Source organism: Eriocheir sinensis, unplaced genomic scaffold, assembly GCF_024679095.1.
Source record: "Eriocheir sinensis breed Jianghai 21 unplaced genomic scaffold, ASM2467909v1 Scaffold188, whole genome shotgun sequence".
Classification (NCBI taxonomy): domain Eukaryota; kingdom Metazoa; phylum Arthropoda; class Malacostraca; order Decapoda; family Varunidae; genus Eriocheir; species Eriocheir sinensis.
The window spans coordinates 270,792-293,428 of NW_026111272.1; the positions used below are offsets into that span (position 1 = coordinate 270,792).

General features: G+C 43.6%; 1 protein-coding gene across 1 annotated transcript in view; it reads left to right on the forward strand.

Annotated features, from left to right (window-relative positions):
* LOC126990663 (glutamate--cysteine ligase-like) overlaps window positions 1–22,637 on the forward strand; it is a 149,849-nt gene that overhangs the window by 67,182 nt on the left and 60,030 nt on the right. Inside the window, exons 5-7 of the mRNA XM_050849340.1 lie at window positions 5,918–6,114; window positions 6,880–7,051; window positions 9,628–9,825. Of these exons, the coding sequence (XP_050705297.1) occupies window positions 5,918–6,114; window positions 6,880–7,051; window positions 9,628–9,825 (567 nt within the window). The remainder of the gene's footprint in view (window positions 1–5,917; window positions 6,115–6,879; window positions 7,052–9,627; window positions 9,826–22,637) is intronic.

Consider the following 22,637-nt stretch of genomic DNA (forward strand, 5'->3'; position numbering starts at 1 on the left):
TATCGTGGAGATCGTTCACGATAGGCCTGAGGACCTGTAAGATTTTCCTATTAGCCCTCTCCGCCAACCCATTAGCAGCTGGGTGGTAAGCTGTGATGAAGGATTGCATGATGTTAAACTGAGCGCATATTTCGCTCAATACTGAGTTCCTAAACTCGGTGCCATTGTCACTCAAAAGAATTCGAGGAGACGAATGTGGACACAACACGTGAGTCAGGAGGGCATGGGCCACGCGTGTGGCTGTCTTGTCCTTGAGAGGCGCTAGAACTAGAAACCTAGAGAACTGGTCGACGCACACCAATAAGTAGCGCGAACCATGTTGGCTCTGGGGGAGCTGCAATAAGTCTATATTAACAACATCCCATGGCTCCTCTGGTACTGGGTATTGCAACATAGGTGCTGGCCCTTTGACGGACCCCTTGTGCTTAGCACAAACGACGCAATGTGCGACATGTTTTTCTACATCAACCCGTAATGTGGGCCAGTAGAATTTTCGTCTGGTGACAGATAGCGTCTTGTCTCTTCCTGGGTGACCCGCAATGGGTGTGTTATGGACCAGCTTAACCGTCACGGGGACGTATTTGTCTGGGATGACCAGTTGGTCTATTGGTACCGGTTTGGTTGGCCATGACCTACAAAGGAGGTTGTCCTCTGATAGGAAGAATTGTGAAAAGGGAACTGGCAATTCAGGAAGGTTTGTTTCGTCTCCCGACTCGAGGGCGTAAATTAACCTCTTCCACACAGGGTGGTCTCGCTGAGCAGTGTGTAGCTCAGGTGAAGTGAAGTTCTGGATGACCTCTGGGGTGGTAATCGCGCCTATCGGAATATTCCGAGATAAGGTATCTGCGACCACATTTGTCTTCCCGGTAGTATATTTTATATCCGGATTGTATGCTTGGATCGTTAAGAACCATCTTGCCAGACGACCGTGTGGGTTTTTTCCCTTGAAAAGATCGCGTGGCCCGTATACACCACAATTATGTACCCCATCACAATGTCACGAAAATGCTTCAGAGCCCACACAATGGCAAGAGCCTCTAGGTGGGTAACATAATAGTTATTTTCCGGAGCTGTTAGTACTCGACTGGCGAACGCTATCACATGCTTTTTGCCGGACTTATCTGTTTACATCAGAGCGGCTCCTAGTCCACTAGCCGAAGCGTCGGTACAAAGCTGAAAAGGGTCCTTGAAATCCGGAAAGACAAGGACCGGAGCCTGTGTAAGCGCTTTCTTTAAATCCTCAAAGCTCGTTTGTTGAGCTGGGAGCCACTGAAATGATACGTCTTTCTTTAATAGATGGGTCAGGGGACTCGCGCGTGCTGCGAAGTCCTTTATGAAAGGCCTGTAGTAACCTGCGACACCTAAGAAAGACCGTACCTTGTCCGCAGACGTTGGCTGAGGGAACTCGGCAATAGCTTTTATTATGTCGTCCACTGTGTGGATGCCGAATTCGTCCACGACATGCCCCAAGAACTTGATCCGAGGCTTTAAAAATTCACATTTGGTGATTTTGAGCTTTAATCCGACCTCTTGAAGTCTGTGTAGGACTGCTTTTAGTGTTTCTATGTGTGCATGCACGTCTTTACTTGCTATGATGATGTCGTCTAAATACACATAGACAGAGTTGCCCAGCAAGTCACCAAAAATACTGTTCATTATCCTTTGGAAGGTCAAGGGAGCTCCTTTGAGCCCGAACGGCATCCTCGTCCACTCATAGTGGCCATGAGGTGTGCTGAAAGCCGTTATTTCACGTGACTCGGGGGCCATGGGCAGTTGCCAGTAGCCACTGACCAGATCAAGACTCGTAAAGACTTTATTTCCTCTACCGAGACACATCAGAAGATCTCTAAGAACAGGAAGCGGAAAATGATCAGCCACGGTCGTGGTGTTCACACGCCGAAAATCAATCACAGGACGATAAGAACCGTCTTTCTTTGGAACCAGAAACAAGGGTGAATTCCACGGGGAATTCGATTCTTTGATGACACCTTGTTCTCATATTTCAGAGATAAGTTGTTGCACGACCTCCCTCTGACTGTGGGGGAGCTTGTACGCATTGATATATACAGGATTTGTATTGGGTTTTAACTTAATGTGGTGTTCAGCACACTGCGTAACTCCAAGCGGCTCGCCTGGTAGAGCAGGCGCCCCTCCATATTGTTCCAGGAGCTGGACTAAGGTTGGCTTAATTTCGGAATAGTGTGCAACTTTTAGGAATGCCTCTAAATTAGCTGTGTCTTGCTCGGGAGAAGCCTGACACGCCGAGGTTATGCCTGAGACTTGGGCTGAAGAGTATTCAGCTGGTTCCAGGGCGACATTTCTCCCATACACTAGACACTGGCATAATATAACACCGTGTTTTAAGGATACAGGGGATCCAGACGTGTTTATTACCAATGCCTTTGCAAAACCTCCCTCCTTGACTGTCGCAAGAGTTACGTCCACCGTCACGCGGTGTATGTGAGGAGCTCCGTCGATACACACATCACTGCCCGTCGGAGGGGCGTTAGGCAAACGGATTTTAACAAGTTTTGCAGCACGATCCGGAACTATAGGAGGACCTTCTACGACTGCCGTTACTGTCCGCCACAAGTCTGCAATGGTTTCGTGTGGTTTGACCGTAAGAGGTGACACTTGGGCGGTGGCAGTCCCTGAGTCTGTGGTGGGTTGGTCATTTTCCCCCTCTGAGGGTGGGATTACAGGTGACAGAGGCGATGGATTTACCATCCCCTGTATGCGTCGGCCTTGATACACGATCGCATTGCTTTCAGGGTTTATGGTTATGTGCAGGTCTTTCATGGCGTTTAATCCTTAGATCCCGTCCACAGGTAAGGCAAACCTGCTAGAGACATAAAAGAAATCTCGAAAGGGACATATTTTTTCATGTAAGCTGACTGTTAGTGGTACTCGCCCAAGGATTCCCAAAGTGGTGCCCGTCACGCCTACCACATTCTGGTCGTTCTCTTGGGCCAATTTTCCCCACTCGCCTGTCGTGTCAGTGACCTGGAAGCGGAGTCGGAGATGACATTGACTGTGGCACCTGTGTCAACCGCTAAGGTGAAATTTTGCCCACCTTGCAAGGGAGGGCAATTATGCTTGTCCGTCCCAAGGCGACAATGACGGAGTCAAGTTGTTCCCAATTCGTATTGTCCTGAAGGGACACTTGGATGTACGCCTCGGGGCTGTCACGAAGTCATGTCTTTTTATTCTGAGAAGAGGAGTGTGGTTTACTGTCCGCTGAGGACTTGTACTTCTGTTCCTCCTTGGCCTTTTGTATTGCAGAACAACTGTCTGAATCATGAAAACAATTCCCGTGGATAAGGCAAAAGGCAGTCTTCCGCTGATGGTGTGGCCTAGGATTCCTGTGTGATGAATGATGCCCGCCCCTGTAACCTCCTGATCTCCTATCTGAGCCCTGTCTTGAATGTGTCGATTCCCTACGTTTCGCGAAGCAAGAATGTTCAGAATATCCTGATTGTTTGCAAAAACTACAGGTGAGAGATACCTTACTTTGAGCCTGCAATTCTGCGGCTGTTGCGAGGGGTTGATGGTGAGGGTGTTCTTGAACAGGGGTGAACGAATTCTGCGGCCTGTAATTGATAAATAATGAGTGCCTGAACATAAGATTACCTTTGTAAATTCACCGGTTTTGGTATCGTGTACCGTACCCTCTTCGTCTGTGGTCTGTGTTAAATGCATAAAAGTGTCGCCGAGTTTAGCGAGAGTGTCTTTGTTCATACTATGGATTAAATCATTTACATTTAACCAATAAACGGAACGTGTATGAATTAATAGTTTGCGCCGAAACCCTAAAAAGGCAGGCAAGAATGGTTAGCAAGGTGCCTGGTAGACGTAATAAAAGTTAAGGTTATAATGGAATGCCATAACGTTATGGGTATATGAAGAAAGAACTCTATAAACAAAGTGGTATTTTAAGTGAGTATACCATTAAAGCTCACGTTTTCTCTCGAGCGGCGAAAAGAAAACGGAGACAGGGCACACTGATGAAGATTAACTTTGATCAGGGAACTCACACTATACTCAATATACCCGATAGCAAACAATAAGAAAGAATCAATATCGTATGCGAATGAACGTTACTCTCACAATTATGACTGATTAACAGTGTTAGGAACACAGAAAAAAAAAAGGTCGGGCCTCTGCACGGAACAATAATGAAATAAGCCGAGTCGGCATATTTTGACAAGAAGGGAATATCCACAAATACCAAGATTAATCAGCTGATGTAGTGGAGAGGGCGACGGTTTGTGATGCCCTGGGGTACGTGCAGTCGTTGTAGGCGCGTCAGGAAACCTCGGCCGCGGCCACAGCGGCGGTGAGATGTGAAGGAAGGGCGGACATCGGAGGACTCGTAATGGCTGTTGAAAACTGCTGACCCAGCGAATTGAGCGGCCGCAGTTGGGTGTCGGTACACTGCCGCCAGACGTATGATGGCCGCGGCGTTCTTGTTATATTAAGATATGGGCCGCGGTGGCAGATAAGACGACTTGGGTGTGTAACCTCTTGAGAAGACGCCTAGCAGGAAACGGTAGTGGGAACAGGTTGCAGTCACCGGGAGATGTCCGCGGGTACCCTTGCTGAATGTTTGCCGGAAGAGGTTTGGCCCGATGCTCCCGGCAGCGGCGGTGTTGCCGCCAGCTGTAGAGCGAGGGGCATGTGGGGTGTTCCAAGGTCAGCGGGGCGTGCCTGTTCCTTGCTGGTGTGAATACTTCTGCCGTATCGTGGAGTGGCTTGCAGTGCTCGTAGCACCCTCACCTGGCCCTTACCGCTCCCTCCCCACCTCCTCCCGACAATATTCTTCTCCCCACCCTCAGTTGGTCCTCACCGCTCCCTCCCCACCTCCTCACGACAATATTCTTCTCCCCACCCTCAGCTGGTCCTCAACCGCTGCCTCCCCACCTCCCCACGACAATACTCTTCTCCCCACCCTCAGCTGTCCCTCACCGCTGCCTCCACACCTCCCCACGACAATACTCTTCTCCCCGACAATACTCTACTCCCCAACGTCAGCTGGCCCTCACCGCTGCCTCCCCACCTCCCCACGACAATACTCTTCTTCTCACCCTCAGCTGGCCCTCACCGCTGCCTCCCCACCTCCCCACGACAGTACTTTTCTCCCCATCCTCAGCTGTCCCTCACCGCTGCCTCCCCGCCTCCCCACGACAATACTCTTCTCCCCATCGTCAGCTGGCCCTCACCGCTGCCTCCCCACCTCCCCACGACAATACTCTTCTTCTCACCCTCAGCTGGCCCTCACCGCTGCCTCCCCACCTCCCCACGACAATACTCTTCTTCTCACCCTCAGCTGGCCCTCACCGCTGCCTCCCCACCTCCCCACGACAATACTCTTCTTCTCACCCTCAGCTGGCCCTCACCGCTGCCTCCCCACCTCCCCACGACACTACTTTTCTTCTCAACCTCAGCTGGCCCTCACCGCTGCCTCCCCACCTCCCCACGACAATACTTTTCTCCCCACCCTCAGCTGTCCCTCACCGCTGCCTCCCCACCTCCCCACGACAATACTTTTCTCCCCACCCTCAGCTGTCCCTCACCGCTGCCTCCCCACCTCCCCACGACAATACTTTTCTCCCCACCTTCAGTTGGCCTTCACCGCTGCCTCCGCACCTCCCCACGACAATACTTTTCTCCCCACCCTCAGCTGTCCCTCACCGCTGCCTCCCCACCTCCCCACGACTGTACTCTCTTCCCAACCCCTGGGGTGTCCCTCACCGCTGCCTCCCCACCTCCCCACGGCAGTACTCTTCTGCCCACCCTCATCTGTCCTTCACCACTGTCTCCCCACCACCCCACGACTGCATTCTCTTCCTAACACTCGGCTGTCCTTCACCGCTGCCTCCTCACCTTCCCACGACAGTACTCTTCTCCCCACCCTCAGCTGGCCCTCACCGCTGCCTCCCCAATCTTCCGCGGTTACCTGTCTGACGTGGATTGCCGGTGGGGCATTATCGCAGCCTCAGTGGATTGCCGCACCAGGGAGGAGAGAGGCCTTGAACCCCTCAGGAACGACAGATTTGTGATACCCAAATCTCGCTGTGGTTCCGTGGACTGTTACTTGTCTGAGTTTGGCTCCAGGTGAGTGTGTAGTGTGGCTCATTAGTGTGCTCATTTTTTTTCTTCTGATCTGTATTTTAGTTGCTACGCGTCGAATACACGTCCCGTTCACGCACTGTTTAATCTCATATTGTTACATCCTTTCATGCGACGCGTTAAAACCGAAAACTGGCGGAACGGGAACGATCCTCGACATGTATAGGCATCAACTGCCTTCGCTTAAATGTTATTGACCGTGGTTACGAGATCCTGTCCTTCATGATTTTGTTGCATGGACTAGTTGCGATACAATGTTCAGTTCGCGTGTCTGTACCTGACTTAATGACTTCATTACTCATAACTTTTGGTAGTATTAATCATTTAAAGGTTTCCTAGCATTTTTTTATGAGTAGGTTATGCCTTACATAAAATAAAAGCACAGGAAATGTTTGCAGCATATGAAAGACTTTGCTAATGCTCCATATGGAATTTTACAGTGGTGTTACCATACCATACCATACAATCACAGCATGATTCCTATGCTGTAAGGTTAAGGTAACGGTGGGTGCATATGGTATATCTGCACGTGGTTTCGGTGCTCATCTCCGAACCGATGGTTTCTCCATGTACCCATTTATCGACCAGCCCCAAAGGGCTGAGGTTCATGCCGACTGCCCTGGCCGGGATTCTAACCCGGCTCGCTGAGTCGTAGCAAGGCACGCTGACCACTGCTTCACGGAGAAAATATTATAATACACAAGCAGCCTCAATATCAAGAGTTCATGACGCTCTTCCCCTTTGCTGTAGGTACAATGACATTCCTATGGTGTACGACAAGAAGATTGAACAGAAGCTGCTGGAAAGTAAGGTGGACAAGCAGATGGCGCAGCACATGGCCCACCTCTTCATCAGGGACGCCCTCTGTCTTTACTTTGAAAAGATTCACCAGGACGATTTGAGGGAGATGGACCACTTTGAGGTGAGTCGCTACAAATCTCCCTTGAATATCCAACAACACAGGTTCTAAACTGTATTATTTTTTTCTGCTAGTTCAGCTCAAATTGTGAAAAAAATTACACCTTACACATAAAGATTCCACTGTACAGACCCTTCAGCCAGGAGTCAAATGTGCATGCTAAACTCTGTTCAGTTTAGCTAATAGTATTAGATCACTTCTCAGTTATTCCTGTCGAGTTGTGAACAAAAATAAGAACCCACTTTAGTGTAATCTGTTCTGACTTGCTACTTGGAAAGAAACTACAAATTCACAATGAGTTTATATAGAGGAGAGTAGATGATTTTGCCCATAACTGTATATATTACGGAAACAAATGTATATTTTTTTAGCAACTTGAAAGAATTTGAAATCGTCTGGAAGAGTTTGTGCTAAACTGAAGATTAAACTGTAGATTTTATTTTGACAGGATAATTGTCTGAAAAGGTTGTTCTTGCCTAATGTGGAGTTTGACATGTCTCATTCCCTTCTCAGAACATCCAGAACTGAATTCTTAGGGTATATGGTTTTGGAAAGGTTGTTGCCTGTCAGCTTGCATTCCTTCCTCAAAATATCCATAACTGAAGCTCTTGTTCTAGTAGGCTATTTGTATGAAAAAGTTGTGTAACTTAAGAGTCTGACATGAAAAGTTGAGTTAGGTACAGTCGGCTATAGAGAGTAGTGTCACACTGTCCAGTAAGTTTCGTTCAGAAAGCGACATCTGGCAACCCCTCCACGCGACATGAAAATTATTACATCCTATCGAAATCGTACTGTTGTGGTGATCGGTGGTCACAGGTGCACTCTACATAATTTTAAGATAGATATTTATCAAAAGTGCCCGTCGCTAACGCTTGATAAATATTTTTTTATTTAGGCTCTGTCGCTACATTTTGACACGAGCTTTTAGTTTCGTTCAAATTTAGTCAAGAGCAATTCTAAGTTGTTTATCAAACTATGATACATTTAAAAATATACTGCACTTATTAAGGGAGATTGTTATGCCTTTTAACTTAAAAAATAAATCCCTGACAGCCGAGATCTTGTTCTTTATTAAAAAATTATACGTAATAATAGGCTATAAACGTTCACATGATGGCGTCGTCGACCGCGGGCTTTTCCGCGCTCGCACTCAACACACACACACACACACACACACACACACACACACACACACACACACACACACGTATTTATACTTAGATATTACGTAATCTTCACGGAAAAATAATTTTAATTTTTTGATGATCTGAATTGTCTTTGAGGCTTTATAGTGACGGGAAATAAGACTGCGAGTTCAACAGACCCTCAAGCCTATTTGTTGTTTGATGGTAAGGAGCATTAGTCACTGCCTGCCTCTGTGAGGGACAGCATTGCACGCGGTATTTTCAAAGTTTAATAAGAAAAAGTGTTTCAGACTGTTCGTGATGTTTTACCTCGTCATCATCATCATCATGTAGAAGACATTCATTATCGCATTTCTAAATTGAATTCATGTAATCTGGTATATTTCTAACTACATTATGTTATTATATAATATAATATTATACAATATTATAATTTCACGGTCAAACACATAATGTACACACTGATACGCGTCATTAACATCACCAGTGAATGCGCCACCGTGGTATAGTTGCCAGATACCGCCACCAGGCTAAACATTCTGAAAACTGTGACACTACTCTCTATCGTCGACTGTACATACGCTATAGCTGGACGTGGCTGCAGTGCTTATCTCCGTTGCATTGGCCGTTTGAGCTTGTGGCAGAAAGCAGGATTAAAAGAGGACAGGGTTAGGCCGCTTTGATCCTTCTGTGCACACCTGTGACGTAGAGTGGATTAGAGTTGGGGGGAGAGGGGAAGGAAGGCAGGATTTACCAAAAAAGGAAACTAGTCGATTGAAAGGGTAAATATGGCAGACTTGGTCTACTTGCACTTTCACGCACACAGATTCTCTCTCTCTCTCTCTCTCTCTCTCTCTCTCTCTAGGGAAACGATGAAACCTTACAGTCTGATTTTCTGTTAGTCTCGAATTAGATTTCCATCCGTACACTGAAAAATAAGCTATTGGAACGCGGAGTGACTCGGGCTTCCCTACTCTTAAAGCTGATCAGGTCGGGAACGGACTTACCTGACATCTGCTCTTGACCCCGGTAGAGTACAACCAGTCTATGTCATGCACGGTGCGTGCTACTTTTCCGTCGAAAACGGACCAACACTGACCTCTTTTAATCCTCTTAGAAAAAAACAACTATCCCTGGACACGGAGCAGTGTGAAGTTCGGGATTGCTACAGTTGACCTTCCCTTGGTTCTCCCCCAACACGAAGGGGAGGATGAGCAGCTAGGTGAGCTGCACCCCGACTGCCCGGACCGGGAATCGAACCCGGGCCCGTGGATTCATAGCTAGGCACGCTAACCACGCTTCCACAGAGGAAACCTTCATAATTGTCTGAAAAGATTGTTGTCTGATATAGGAGGTTGACATGACACATTCCCATAATCCTTTGTAAATGTTATTGTCCAACGTAGGATGTTGAAGAAAACATATCCTTTGCAGAACATTCAGAGCACAAATTGGCAGTCCATGCGGTTCAAGGTCCCGCCCATCAACAGTAACATAGGCTGGCGGGTGGAGTTCAGGCCGTGTGAGGTTCAGTTGACAGACTTTGAAAACGCCGCCTTTGGGGTGTTCATCGTCCTGCTGACCCGAGCCATCCTCACTTTCAAGCTGAATATGCTCATAACAATCTCCAAGGTGAGGTTTGGGGTGGTTGATCTTATATGGGAGTCTTACAGTGTCATTGATAGCTCCCAAACCAACCTATTTCTCCATAATATTCCGTTTTTCTACTCATAATCTAATACCTAAGAGACTTCCTGTGTGGTTTCCTAAATATCCAACCACCTATATCACTTTCACTGCAAGAATATTTGGTAGTTCCAATACGGCAAGTTCGTGAACTCCGAAACCAAACGCAAAATACTACGAACAATCCTTGTTTGTAGTGTTGATTTTAAGGTGAAGTATTATAGAAAACCATACACGATGTATCTTTACTATCGAGCGTTGAGTAAAAAAAAAAAAAAAAAAGGGACCATAACGGATAATATAGTTTAGTTTAAGTGTAATGCCCACAATATTACCTTACTACAACTAACCCCAAAATCCCCACCTCACCATAGATAACACCCCCATAACACACACAAACACTCAAAATTCTTGGCGTCACATAAAACACATCAATGTCATTGAGGGGACCTTCTAAATATTATAGGGATTCCATTAATTCTCTAAGTACTTCTATCGTAGATTTTCACCTACAGTTTTGATATTACATAGGTTTGCACTGCAATGTATGTGCAAAAAGCGCAGCGTATTCTATTTTTTATGAAATAAAAAAAAAATCCTAATTTATTTTTTACATTTACAAAATTTTAGTAGACATGAAAAAAAAAAAAAAAAGCGATACAGTACGCCGTTGTCATTGTGTTAAAGTTTCAAATAAAGTTTGAATCACAAAAATCCGTCCATAAATAAAAGAGAAGAAGCATTTTTTGTATGTCAAAAGTATTTTTTTTCAGGAGAGCCCGGAAAAAGAAAACTTTGCTTACATAGTAATACCTTGGTTAGTTTTTAACCTACAAATGTGATTTTTGGCCTGATAATACTTCCATGCCTGTCATGCCTGATGAGCCTTTGACAGTATATCTAGTAACTCACCACTGGGAGTTATTGGGTAAGCGGCTTCTTCGTGAAGGAGTATATTTTGCTTCTTCCCTTCACTTCACTGCTAGCCCAACCCGATTCTGAATTCAGAATTTTCCTGGGGCATATCCTTCATATAACACCTCTCTCTTCCTCTTTGAAGGTTTACGACTAGGAAATGTGGACCACACAGCTTGTTTTAGCTTTTCCGAGTGACAGTGGAAGATTACCCAGACCCAGACCAAGCCAGTTTTCTGTAGTACCGACTGAGAGTACGAGATGGAAAGAGGAGTAACAAAACTAAAAAGAAAAACTATCTTTGCGCGTTTTTTTTTTTTTTTCAGTAGCTTTCAAATGTTATGAGTATGGGTGTGGCAGGCGGGCGACTTAATGTAAGCCCCGAAGCGCGCGGGCCCTTTGATGCCATTTAAAAAGTGATTTCAACAAAAAAAATCAATTTGGATGAAAGAGATTACGTAACGTTCTACCTGCTGGAAGAAAAATGATTTTGAGAATTTACATCTTATTTCAAAACAGAAGGTCCCCTTGAACATCATAAACATAAAATAAAAAAAAAATCACTCTGAGACTAAACGCCCTCAAATCACTTGCCAATACGACATTTGGATACAACACTAATACAGTATAAAAAAATATATAGGCTCAATGATGGATTATGCTAGTTCTGCGTCGGCTCCTAACCTTCCTGAAACTCACCTCAACACATTGCAAACCTTACCGAACAAAGCTCTATGGATAATACTTAAAGTCTGCACATCTACCACACCTACAAAATACCTACACCATGACACCAAAGTCTTCAAAGTAAAGCATCAATTTGACTTTAGAAGCACAAACCACCACCACCCTCTACACTACATGACAGAACACCGACACAGATCAAAGAACATCAATACAACACCCTACAAAAGATATTATACACAAATACTGTCAGCCTATTTCTGCTGTGGTAGACGGTTACTGTTCTTCCCCTAAACCTATCAACAGTGCTGTCCCACAGGGTTCTATCCTATCTCCCACTCTCTTTCTGTTGTTCATTGCTGATCTTCTTTCCAAAACGAACTGTCCTATCCATTGTTACGCCGATGACTCCACTCTGCATTACTCAACTTCTTTTAATAGAACACCCACCCTACAGGAACTTAACGATTCAAGGCTGGAGGCAACAGAACGCTTAGCCTCAGACCTTACTATTATTTCCGATTGGGGCAAGAGGAACCTGGTGTCCTTCAACGCCTCAAAAACACAGCTTATCCACCTATCCACTCGACACAATTTTCCAAACAACTATCCCCTATTCTTTGACAACACTCAGCTATCACCTTCTTCAACACTAAACATCCTCGGTCTATCCTTAATTCAAAATCTCAACTGGAAACTTCATATCTCATCTCTTACTAAATCAGCTTCCTCGAGGCTGGGTGTTCTGTACCGTCTCCGCCAGTTCTTCTCCCCCGCACAGTTGCTATCCATTTACAGGGACCTTGTCCGCCCTCGTATGGAGTATGCATCTCATGTGTGGGGGGGTTTCACTCACACAGCTCACCATGACAGAGTGGAGTCAAAGGCTCTTCGTCTCATCAGCTCTCCTCCTCATACTGATAGTCTTCTACCTCTCAAATTCCGCCGCATTGTTGCCTCTCTTTCTATCTTATATCGATATTTTCATGCTAACTGCTCTTCTGAACTTGCTAACTGCATGCTACCCCCCCCTCCCGCGGCCCCGCTGCAAACGACTGTCTATTCATGCTCATCCCTATACTGTCCAAACCCCTTATGGAAGAGTCAAGCAGCATCTTCACTCTTTCATCCCTCACGCTGGTAAACTCTGGAACAATCTTCCTTCATCTGTATTTCCTCCTGCCTACGACTTGAACTCTTTCAAGAGAAGGGTATCAGGACACCTCTCCTCCCGAAATTGACCTCTCTTTTTGGTCACTCCTTTGACTTCTATTCAGGAACAGTAAGTAGCGGACTTTTATTTTCTTTACGACCTTGAACTGTCTCCTTAGCTGTAAAAAAAAAAAAAAAAAAAGCACTTGCACCACCCCACCCCCCCAACCCCCACCACAACACCCGCTTCCAGATACATATCTATTCACAAATCACTCATTGATCCATCCAGTCACTAAAAGACAACACTTTTCTGCACGCCCGTCCACCAGAAATCCATCCTTCAGAATCCCTCGCCACCAGCCATACTTGACTACGATATGGGCACCATCCAGCCCCTCTGAGTTATCAGAAGAGGCTGGATAAATCCACCTACCCTGATTGTAAAAACGCCTCACACCATTAAATATATTATGCAAGACTCCATAGAACAATCATTTACGCCAACAACACAGTACACACTGTGAGGTCCTTATGAGAAAGCCCGGTCACAGCCATGGCATGCTCTGCCAGACTTCCTGGGAATTGGGACCAATACAGAGCTCTGTCGCGTAGGACTAGAGCTCTCCTGAGGAGAGACAAGGAGAGGTATGTCAGGGCTCTTGCTGAGTATGTCGAGGGCCGTTTACATGCGAATGACCTACCTGCTTACCAAGCCCTGAAGAAGCTCCGCTCCGAGTCTTCCTTTCAGGTGAGTGCTATCCGAACAGCTGACGGCTGCCTCGTGTCGGACATGCATGGGCAGAAGGCTCGTTTGGCTGAGTACTTTGAGCAGCTGTACACGGCGGACCCTCCACGTGGGCGGCTTCCAGTTGCTGGGTTGCAGTTGGCGGATGCTGATCCACCCATCGACGAAAACCCACCCTCTCTGGCTGAGGTAAGAGAGGCTGTGGCAAAGTTGAGGGGTGGAAAGGCACCTGGCACCTGTAACATCAGTGCGGAGCTGCTCAAAGTTGGAAGTGAGGCCATGATCCGTGAGTTGCATGTGGTCTTGACTGCCGTATGGCAGTCCGGTACCATTCCTCCTGACTGGAAGAGGGGTTTGGTCGTCCCAATCTGTAAAGGGAAAGGGGACCGACAGGACTGCAACAACTACCGTGGTATTGCACTGTTCAGTGTGCTAGGCAAGGTGCTTGCCCATCAATTGCTGATGCGACTTCGCAGGCAGCTGCTGAAGCTGCAGAGACCAGGACAGTCCGGGTTCACGCCTAGTAGGTCAACAACTGACCGTATCCTAGCGTTCGCGTACTGGTGGAGCGCCGACGTGAGTTGCGACAGGGGATGCTTGCAGCCTACAAGAAGGCGTTTGACTCAGTGCCTCGCGAGGCCCTCTGGGATCTTCTGCGACTCCGTGGGATTCCTGCAAGGACTATTATTTTGGTGGCTGGCCTGTATTCTGGGACAGAGAGTGCTGTAAAGTGTGAGGGGATCTTGTCCAGCTTCTTTCCCGTGAATGCGGCCGTGAGGCAGGGCTTTGTACTTGCCCCATCGCTTTTCAACACTTGTATGGACTGGGTACTAGGTAGAGTTGTAGACCAGAGTCATTGCGGAGCATCCATTGGCAATACCAGGGTCACAGACCTTGTTTTTGCCGATGATGCAGTAATCCTGACGGAGTCGCTGGAGGTTCTGGTGATGGCTCTCGATGCACTACACGAGGAGGAGAAGCCCTTGGGACTTCAGGTCTCCTGGGCCAAGACCAAGGTACAGGTGTTTGGAGGCTTGCTAGATGAAGTAGTACAGTCTGTTCATGTGTGTGGCGAGGACGTTGAGATCTCAGAAAGTTATACGTATCTTGGTAGCGTAGTTCATAACAACGGTGAGTCTCGCCAGGAAGTCTTACGGCGGATTGGCTATGCCCACGATGTTATGGACTCGTTCAACACGAGTATATGGCGTTGTCAATACCTGTGCAGAAGGACAAAGATCTAGATCTTCAAGTCCCTTGTGCTCCTTGTCTTACTCTATGGCTGTGAGACAAGTACGCCAAATGAGGACTTGGAGAGGCGGATTGATGCCTTTGGTAATAAATGTCTACGCAGAATCATGGGATATCGCTGGAATGACTGTGTCAAACCGGCGACTACTCCGTGAGACTGATTCGACATTTATTACCTGCATAGTCCGTCAACGACAACTCCGGCTATACGGGCACGTGGCACGTTACCCAGAAGCTAATCCTGGTCATCAGGTTGTCTCTATAATAGACAATCATGAGTGGAGGAAGGCAAGGGGACGCCCACGGAGTTCGTGACTTGAACAAGTCGATGGACCCTACCCGGAGGTGTTCAGGATGGGAAATGGGCCGACATGGAGTCTCGCCCGGAGGGACCCCCGGACTTGGCGTCATAAGGTGGGTGAAGCGACAAATCCCCCGGCGTATGCCCCCGTTGATTGATTGATATTACATTATTACCATAGCTGGGCACGATAACAGAAAACCTTATTCCCGATAACCGATAACTGATAATGAAAAACCTTAACGGCGATAACCGATATTCGTTAACTAGAGACACAAATATAGGCGATAACCGATAACCGATACCCGATATAAATCCACAATTCCGATACTAGCTAGCGATAAGTCCGATAGGCGAAAACGATACTATATTGATATTTCAGATAGAACAACATTGATGAATTCAAATTTTCATTATCTGTATTTTAGGAAACTTACAAAACCTTAAAACCACACGTTGATACGTACATATGGACGTTAATACTAGAAATGCCTGAACCGGTGTTGTGTTATTTGGCGTCCCCACCGTCAAAAATTGTTTACAGACACTGGTTTTAAAAATCGGCGTCACATTAGCTACTTTCCATAGGCTCGGCACATAGCCAGTATTTACCGATATCTTAAAGATGTCGGTTAGTGGGTCACTGAGTACATCACCTAATTCCTTTAATACCACCGGCGTATATAGGGGGGGGGCCACTCGGCCATGGCCCCCCCTTTGGTTCAGTTTTTTGTTTTTTTTTATCCTGTTAAAATTTGGCGATTTTTTTTTTTTTTTATTGATATTGATTATTAGTTCTCCAAGTCTTCAACATCAGTAATGTGCCCTTAAGAGCCCCCTTCTTACATTAAACTCATATTTAGGCTGATGGGGACCTATTTATAATAGCTAAATTATTTAGCTATTATAAATAGAATAGATCCCCATAGAGCCCCTACAATTTTCCGTTCTCTTTCCTGCATTACTTCTCCATACGTTTTCTATCATAAGAAAACCAGCCCATAAAACAGTGTTCTCATTACATACTACATTAGTTAATTCCGTTCTTAAACTGATAGAAGAAAATAATAATAGACTGGAGAAATGTGTTTTCCTGATCTAAAAATGAGTGAAGAGAAGAGCGAAGAGGTGGGATCCGATGACAGTTTGCTGACATCGGCTGACTTTTATGAAAGCTCTAGTTTCTAGGAATGGAAGGCCTGGGGAGGAGCACGAGCCAATCAGAATTCAGAGATTACCAGATTTTCATGTTCCTATTGGCTGGTCGGTTTCAGGAGCGGGCCGCCGGAGGAGCTAAGTCAGTGTTGCCACGCGTAGGGGAAAATCCCTACGGTAGGGGATTTCAGGGCTTTGTAGGGAGTAGGGGGCACCTACGGTGAAAATCGTCTTTTCGTAGGGGAACGTAGGGGAAAAATTCAGAGACAGACAGACAGACAGACGGCTGACCATTGACGTCTGTAAAGACATTGGAATCAATTATCAAAACTTCTGAAAGCTTTCCCTCAACCTTTGATGTGACATCGTCTTTGGTTAAACATTATTCTTGTGCAAGGTCAAGATACTTTGCCAAATACTCAGAAAATGAAAGAAATGATGTTCTCGCAGATTAGACCCAAACATCCTTCTAGAAAGTCCAGTGGCAGTATCGTGAATGTAAGTATAATTTAATAACTTTTGTTCATTATATTGTTGTATTTAATTGTATAGACTCTACTTTACACACACACACACACACACACACACACACACACAAAAACTATATATATATATATATATATATATATATATATATATATATATATATATATATATATATATATATATATATATATATATATATATATATATATATATATGTATTTTATCAACTTTCAGTCTTTCATACATTTCTACCATACGTAGTTAAATATTGAAACGTCTCTCTCTCTCTCTCTGTATATATATATATATATATATATATATATATATATATATATATATATATATATATATATATATATATATATATATATATATATATATATATATATATATATATATATATATATATATATATATATATATATATATATATATATATATATATATATATATATATATATATATATATATATATATATATATATTTTTTATATTATTATTTTTTTCCGTGTAGGGAATGTAGGGAAAATTCTGTGGATGTAGGTAGCCACAGTCACCAAGGCGTGGCAACACTGAGCTAAGTTGAGTTTGAATGGCGTGTACTGGGTGAAGCCGCCGCGTGAGTGGTGACGGTGACTGGTCTGTATTTTTCGCTATCTGGGTGAAATACGAGTGATAGCCTTGTGTTGTGTATACCATCATATCATGTAATAACCAGTGATCATTGGCGGGCAGACAGACAGTGATCAAACCCCGGTCATTGCCGAAGACTGGCTTGTGAATTTGTGATGAGTTTAGTGTTGACTTTCAAAATGAGGAAACTTGGCGTTCAGTGGTGTGGACCGTGTGGTACTACGTGTTGTTGCAACTTGCCCTGCATGAAAGTTTCTTTTATTTTTAATAACTCTTGTGCTGGACAGTGATGATAATTGTTGATCCTGATTGACAACAAAAATAGTGATGTTGAAACAAAATTACTTGTGTCTTGCTAGTTTATCGTTGCTCATACAAATCCTTGAAAGTGTCACCACACGCTACAATTGTATATGCTTGGTGCGTTAGTGAATTTGTGATGGGTAAGAATCCGACTTTGATATCATATAATAGTGAATACGAGCGATGAAATTTTGGTGTGGGTGTGTATATCAGCATATTCTCATTATTCTGTGAATTCCGTTGATAGTGTCATGGTGGTATACAAACAATCAAACCACCATGATAGTGTCATGGTGGTATACAAACAATCAAACGTCCTGGGCCATCACACTTAGTCCTTAGAGACAGACCTACAAGACTTGAAACGTTATCAAGAGGCAGCTTCCCAGTGTATTGAAAAAACGTAATTCAAAGCTGTTCTCTATAGTATTACAGTGTCTGTTAGAAGTGTCTCGCGTCTAAGACTCATGATATGTGAAAAAATAATAAGAAAAAAGATGGAGCTGGACCATATTATAGGCTATTACTACTCGTGATGCACTAGCGCCCAATGCCGTGACCACGGTGTGTGGTCACACACTGTGACACACACACACACACACACACACCGTGGTCACGGCATTGGGACTGTGATATATAGTGTATATATATATATATATATATATATATATATATATATATATATATATATATATATATATATATATATATATATATATATATATATATATATATATATATTCAAAATTAATGTCGAGCTGTAAATTTAATAGGAAAACATGAAACGCCAAAAACCCTAGATTGTTTTCTACAAAATCACATAAGAAACAAGAAGTTTATGAGTCACCGTCATCTTCTACCGGTACAAGCCAAACAACTACAGAATCTACTACAGAATCTAAGTCATCCAAAGCTCCGGTAAGTTTGATATTGACAGTATCAATATACTTCACACTTGAGCATTATAAATATATAAATCAACATGATTATGTATAATACACATTAATTGCTTTATTGTACATTTGTTTATGAGAGTTTTGGTATGACTGTGTTCAAGTGTTGGTTATGATTACATTCAGTTAAGCTACTTGTTACTGTTACGCAGTGGCGTAGCATCGCCATCATTTTGGTGTGTGTGTGTGTGTGTGTGTGTGTGTGTGTGTGTGTGTGTGTGTTGTTCCCAATAGCGTTAATGTTAAATTAACGTTAATGTGCTGCCCAATAACCTCAATGGGCATGTTCAGTAAGGGTTATTGAGCACGGTCCCGATGGGCACTAGCGTTAATTTAACTATTAACGCTATTGTGCACGATATATATATATATATATATATATATATATATATATATATATATATATATATATATATATATATATATATATTTCTATATTCACAACAGGGATGTGTGTCCTCTGATTCTCCCAGTTCCTGGGAGTGCGAACAGAAGCTCAATGAGTTAGGATCCATTCCCAAAGATACACCTGCTGCTCCTTCCACAAGTGCTACCACACCATATACCTCTTGTCGTGATGACGTTGGCATAGCGTTGGATAATCTGTCAGAGCTAACAGATGACGACCGCTTACACTTGCTAAATAATCCCTGGAAGCCTCCAAAAGACTTTTCTTGGCCATACACTGAGCGCAAAGATGGCAATAAGATAAGGAAAAAGTACTTGGGTCTTCAGCACTTAACAGGCTCTTATGACTGTTTTGACTATTCTCGCACAAAAAACGGGGTTTATTGTACCGTTTGTGTTATTTGGAAATGACTCAGCTGGTGGCAACAAACTAGGCAAATTGGTAAAAGAACCATTAATGTCATTTAGTCATTTAACTGGTAGAGATGGTTATTTAACTGAGCATATGAGGAAGTCATTTCATGAAGTCAATCTCTGTAAAGCAAATAACTTTAGACAGGTTATGGCATCTGGCAGTAATATTGCCACACAGCTGCAGTCAGAGAAGGAGAAAATGAGACGCAAGAATTGTGCTGTGCTAACTCGCATAATTAAAGCAATTGAGTTTCATGGGAGGTTAGGATTACCTCTACGGGGCACAGAGACAGTGGACATCTTAGTGTACAAGATTGTAACTTTACCCAAGGGAACTTTAGGGCTACTTTACAGCTCATGTGCACCTCTGGTGATTCTATCCTGGCAGAACACATTTCCAGTACCAGAAAACGAGGGACGTATATCTCGCCCCTTTCTCAAAATCAGCTGATAGAAAACATAGGAACAGTGTTGACAAGAGATGTAGTTTCAAAGCTGAATTGTTCTAAGTTTTTCTCTCTTTTAGCAGATGAAACCACAGATATTAGTGGACAGGAACAACTTAGTATCTGTGTGAGATTTGTTACGCCAACATGCTCAGTGCAGGAAAGGCTGCTTTGCTTCTCAGTAGTTTCAGATATGACAGGAAAAGGCTTAGCTACTACACTGTTGAACATTCTGCACAAATCTCACATAAATACTGAGTTTATGGTAGGACAAGGATATGATGGGCAGCTGCAATGTCTGGTGAATTCCATGGTGTGCAAAAGTACATAACAGATGAATGTCCTGCTGCTACGTACGTACACTGTATGTCCCATTGCCTAAATCTTTGCCTAGAGAAAGCAGCAAATATAAGAGAAATCAAGTTTGTAATAACTGTCATGAGAGATCATCACATTTTTCCGGGACTCAACTAAACGTTCTTCTTATCTGAAAAGTAAAATACTAGAGGAATGCCCTTCAGACTCTCATGACAGACTGAAAACACTGCCCGACTAGATGGGTTGAGTCCCAAGAGTCAACACAAATATTCAGATCACTATATCCAGCAATTTTGACATCCCTTGATGATTTCTCCACCTCAAAAGATTTAAACATGGCAGGCAAATCTCTGGCCTTTTTCAAAAGTATGTCATCAGATTCATTTATTGTTAGTATGGAGGTTCTCTCAGTTATCTTAAATGTTACCAGACCGCTGTCGGAAAACTTCAAGGTACTGAAATAGATCTAGTGCAGGCTCTTGACAGTGTGAAAGATTGTGTAGATGTGCTGCAAATGTACAGGAATGATGATACATTCAAAAGATTGTTTGAGACTGCAAAGCAAAAGTGTGGAAGAGACATTCAAGTCCCAAGGAGTGTAGGAAGACAGCAGCACCGCTCTAATCCTCCCACTGAATCTGGTGATGCAGAAGCAGAAGCATACTCCTACTACAGACGAGCTGTTTTTTTGCCATATATTGATACAGTACTACAACAGCTGAATGACCGCTTCACTTCACAGCATTCCTCATGGCAAAAGCTATGCTATCTCTTGCCTTCTCTTTGTGCAAATAAAGAATTTTCAAATTTACATGAAGCAGCTGCAAAATACGGTAAATTCCTGAAAGGTAGCATTGAGGAGTTGGAAGCAGAATATCACAGATGGCAAAACACATGGATGAATCGGGAGGAAAAAGATAGACCTAAATCTGTTATTGCCTCTCTGAAAGTGTGCAACGAATTTGGCACATATCCAAACATTGAAACACTGTTGCACATCTTTGCAACACTTCCTGTGACAACTGCTACAAGTGAGCGATCTTTCAGTTGCTTGAAGTATCTAAAGTCATACCTGCGCTCCACCATGTCGGAGCCAAGACTGAATGGATTAGCCTTACTTTTTGTACATAAGGATATTGATTTAAACTATGAAGAAGTAATCCATGAGTTCAGCCGAAAAAATAGGCTGCTAGAATTCAAATGATTCTCTCTCTCTCTCTCAATTCCTTAATCAGGTGAAATTTAGTTTTATATATGAGCTGATTTAGCAACTGAAACTTCATATTATCTCCTCAGGAGATAATATGAAGTTTCCAGTTGAGATTTTAGTGAAGGACAGTCCTAGGATGTCTAGGTAGAGGAAGAAGACAGTTGTGTGTCATATATATATATATAAATATATATATATATATATATATATATATATATATATATATATATATATATATATATATATATATATATTTTTTTTTTTGTTTGTTTGTTTGTTTCCCCAAATACAAATTGTTCAAAAACTGTAATTCTTATTTTACCCGGTATGTATAGGTATACGTAAGCTTCTTTAAATTGGTTTACCATTAATATATATTAATTGTGCAATATACCGATCTTGAGACTACAAAGTAACCCTTAAAATGCTTCATTTTAAAAAATATTCACCAAACCCCCAACTCTAGAGGCTCGTTTTGGTCGCTGCTCACACATTGAAAAATCCTAGATTTATTCCTATGGGCCGGGTGACTGTGGCCCCCCCCTCTCCATGGATCTATATACGCCACTGTTTAATACCTTAAAGGAATTTAATACCTTAAATACAACTCGTACAGAGTGTCGTCCTAGAAACAGCGAGGATGGTGGTAGTTGTACTATATGTCTGATTCAGCCTTCCAGCAACTCTTAATTACGGTTTAAAAGCTTTGTGAGACTGTACAGGTCTACGCTTGCTGGTCTGAGCATGCACCGTTCACGAGAGTTGCTGGAAGGCTGAATCAGACATATAGTACAACTACCACCATCCTTGCTGTTTCTAGGACGACACTCTGTACGAGTTGTATTTAAGGTATTAAATTCCTTTAAGGTATTAAAGGAATTAGATGATGTACTCAGTGACCCACTAACCGACATCTTTAAGATGTCGGTAAATACTGGCTATGTGCCGAGCCTATGGAAAGTAGCTAATGTGACGCCGATTTTTAAAAAGGGGGACAGGTCAGTTGCTTCAAACTATCGCCCAATCAGCTTAACATCGGTTATAGGCAAGATGCTGGAGTCCATAATAGCCAGGAACATTCGGGAGCATTTAGAGAAACATAGCTTAATTCACGACTCGCAGCATGGGTTCACAAAAGGTAGGTCATGCCTCACCAATCTCTTGTCCTTCTACAATAAAGTATTTGAGGCGGTTGACAGAGATGAAAATTATGATGTAATCTATCTTGATTTTAGTAAAGCGTTTGACAAAGTTCCTCACCAACGACTGTTGCTTAAATTACAGGCTCACGGAGTAGAGGGTAAAGTTTTGAACTGGGTCAAGGCGTGGCTTAGCAATAGGAAGCAAAGAGTGCAAATCAATGGTAAAAGATCTGACTGGG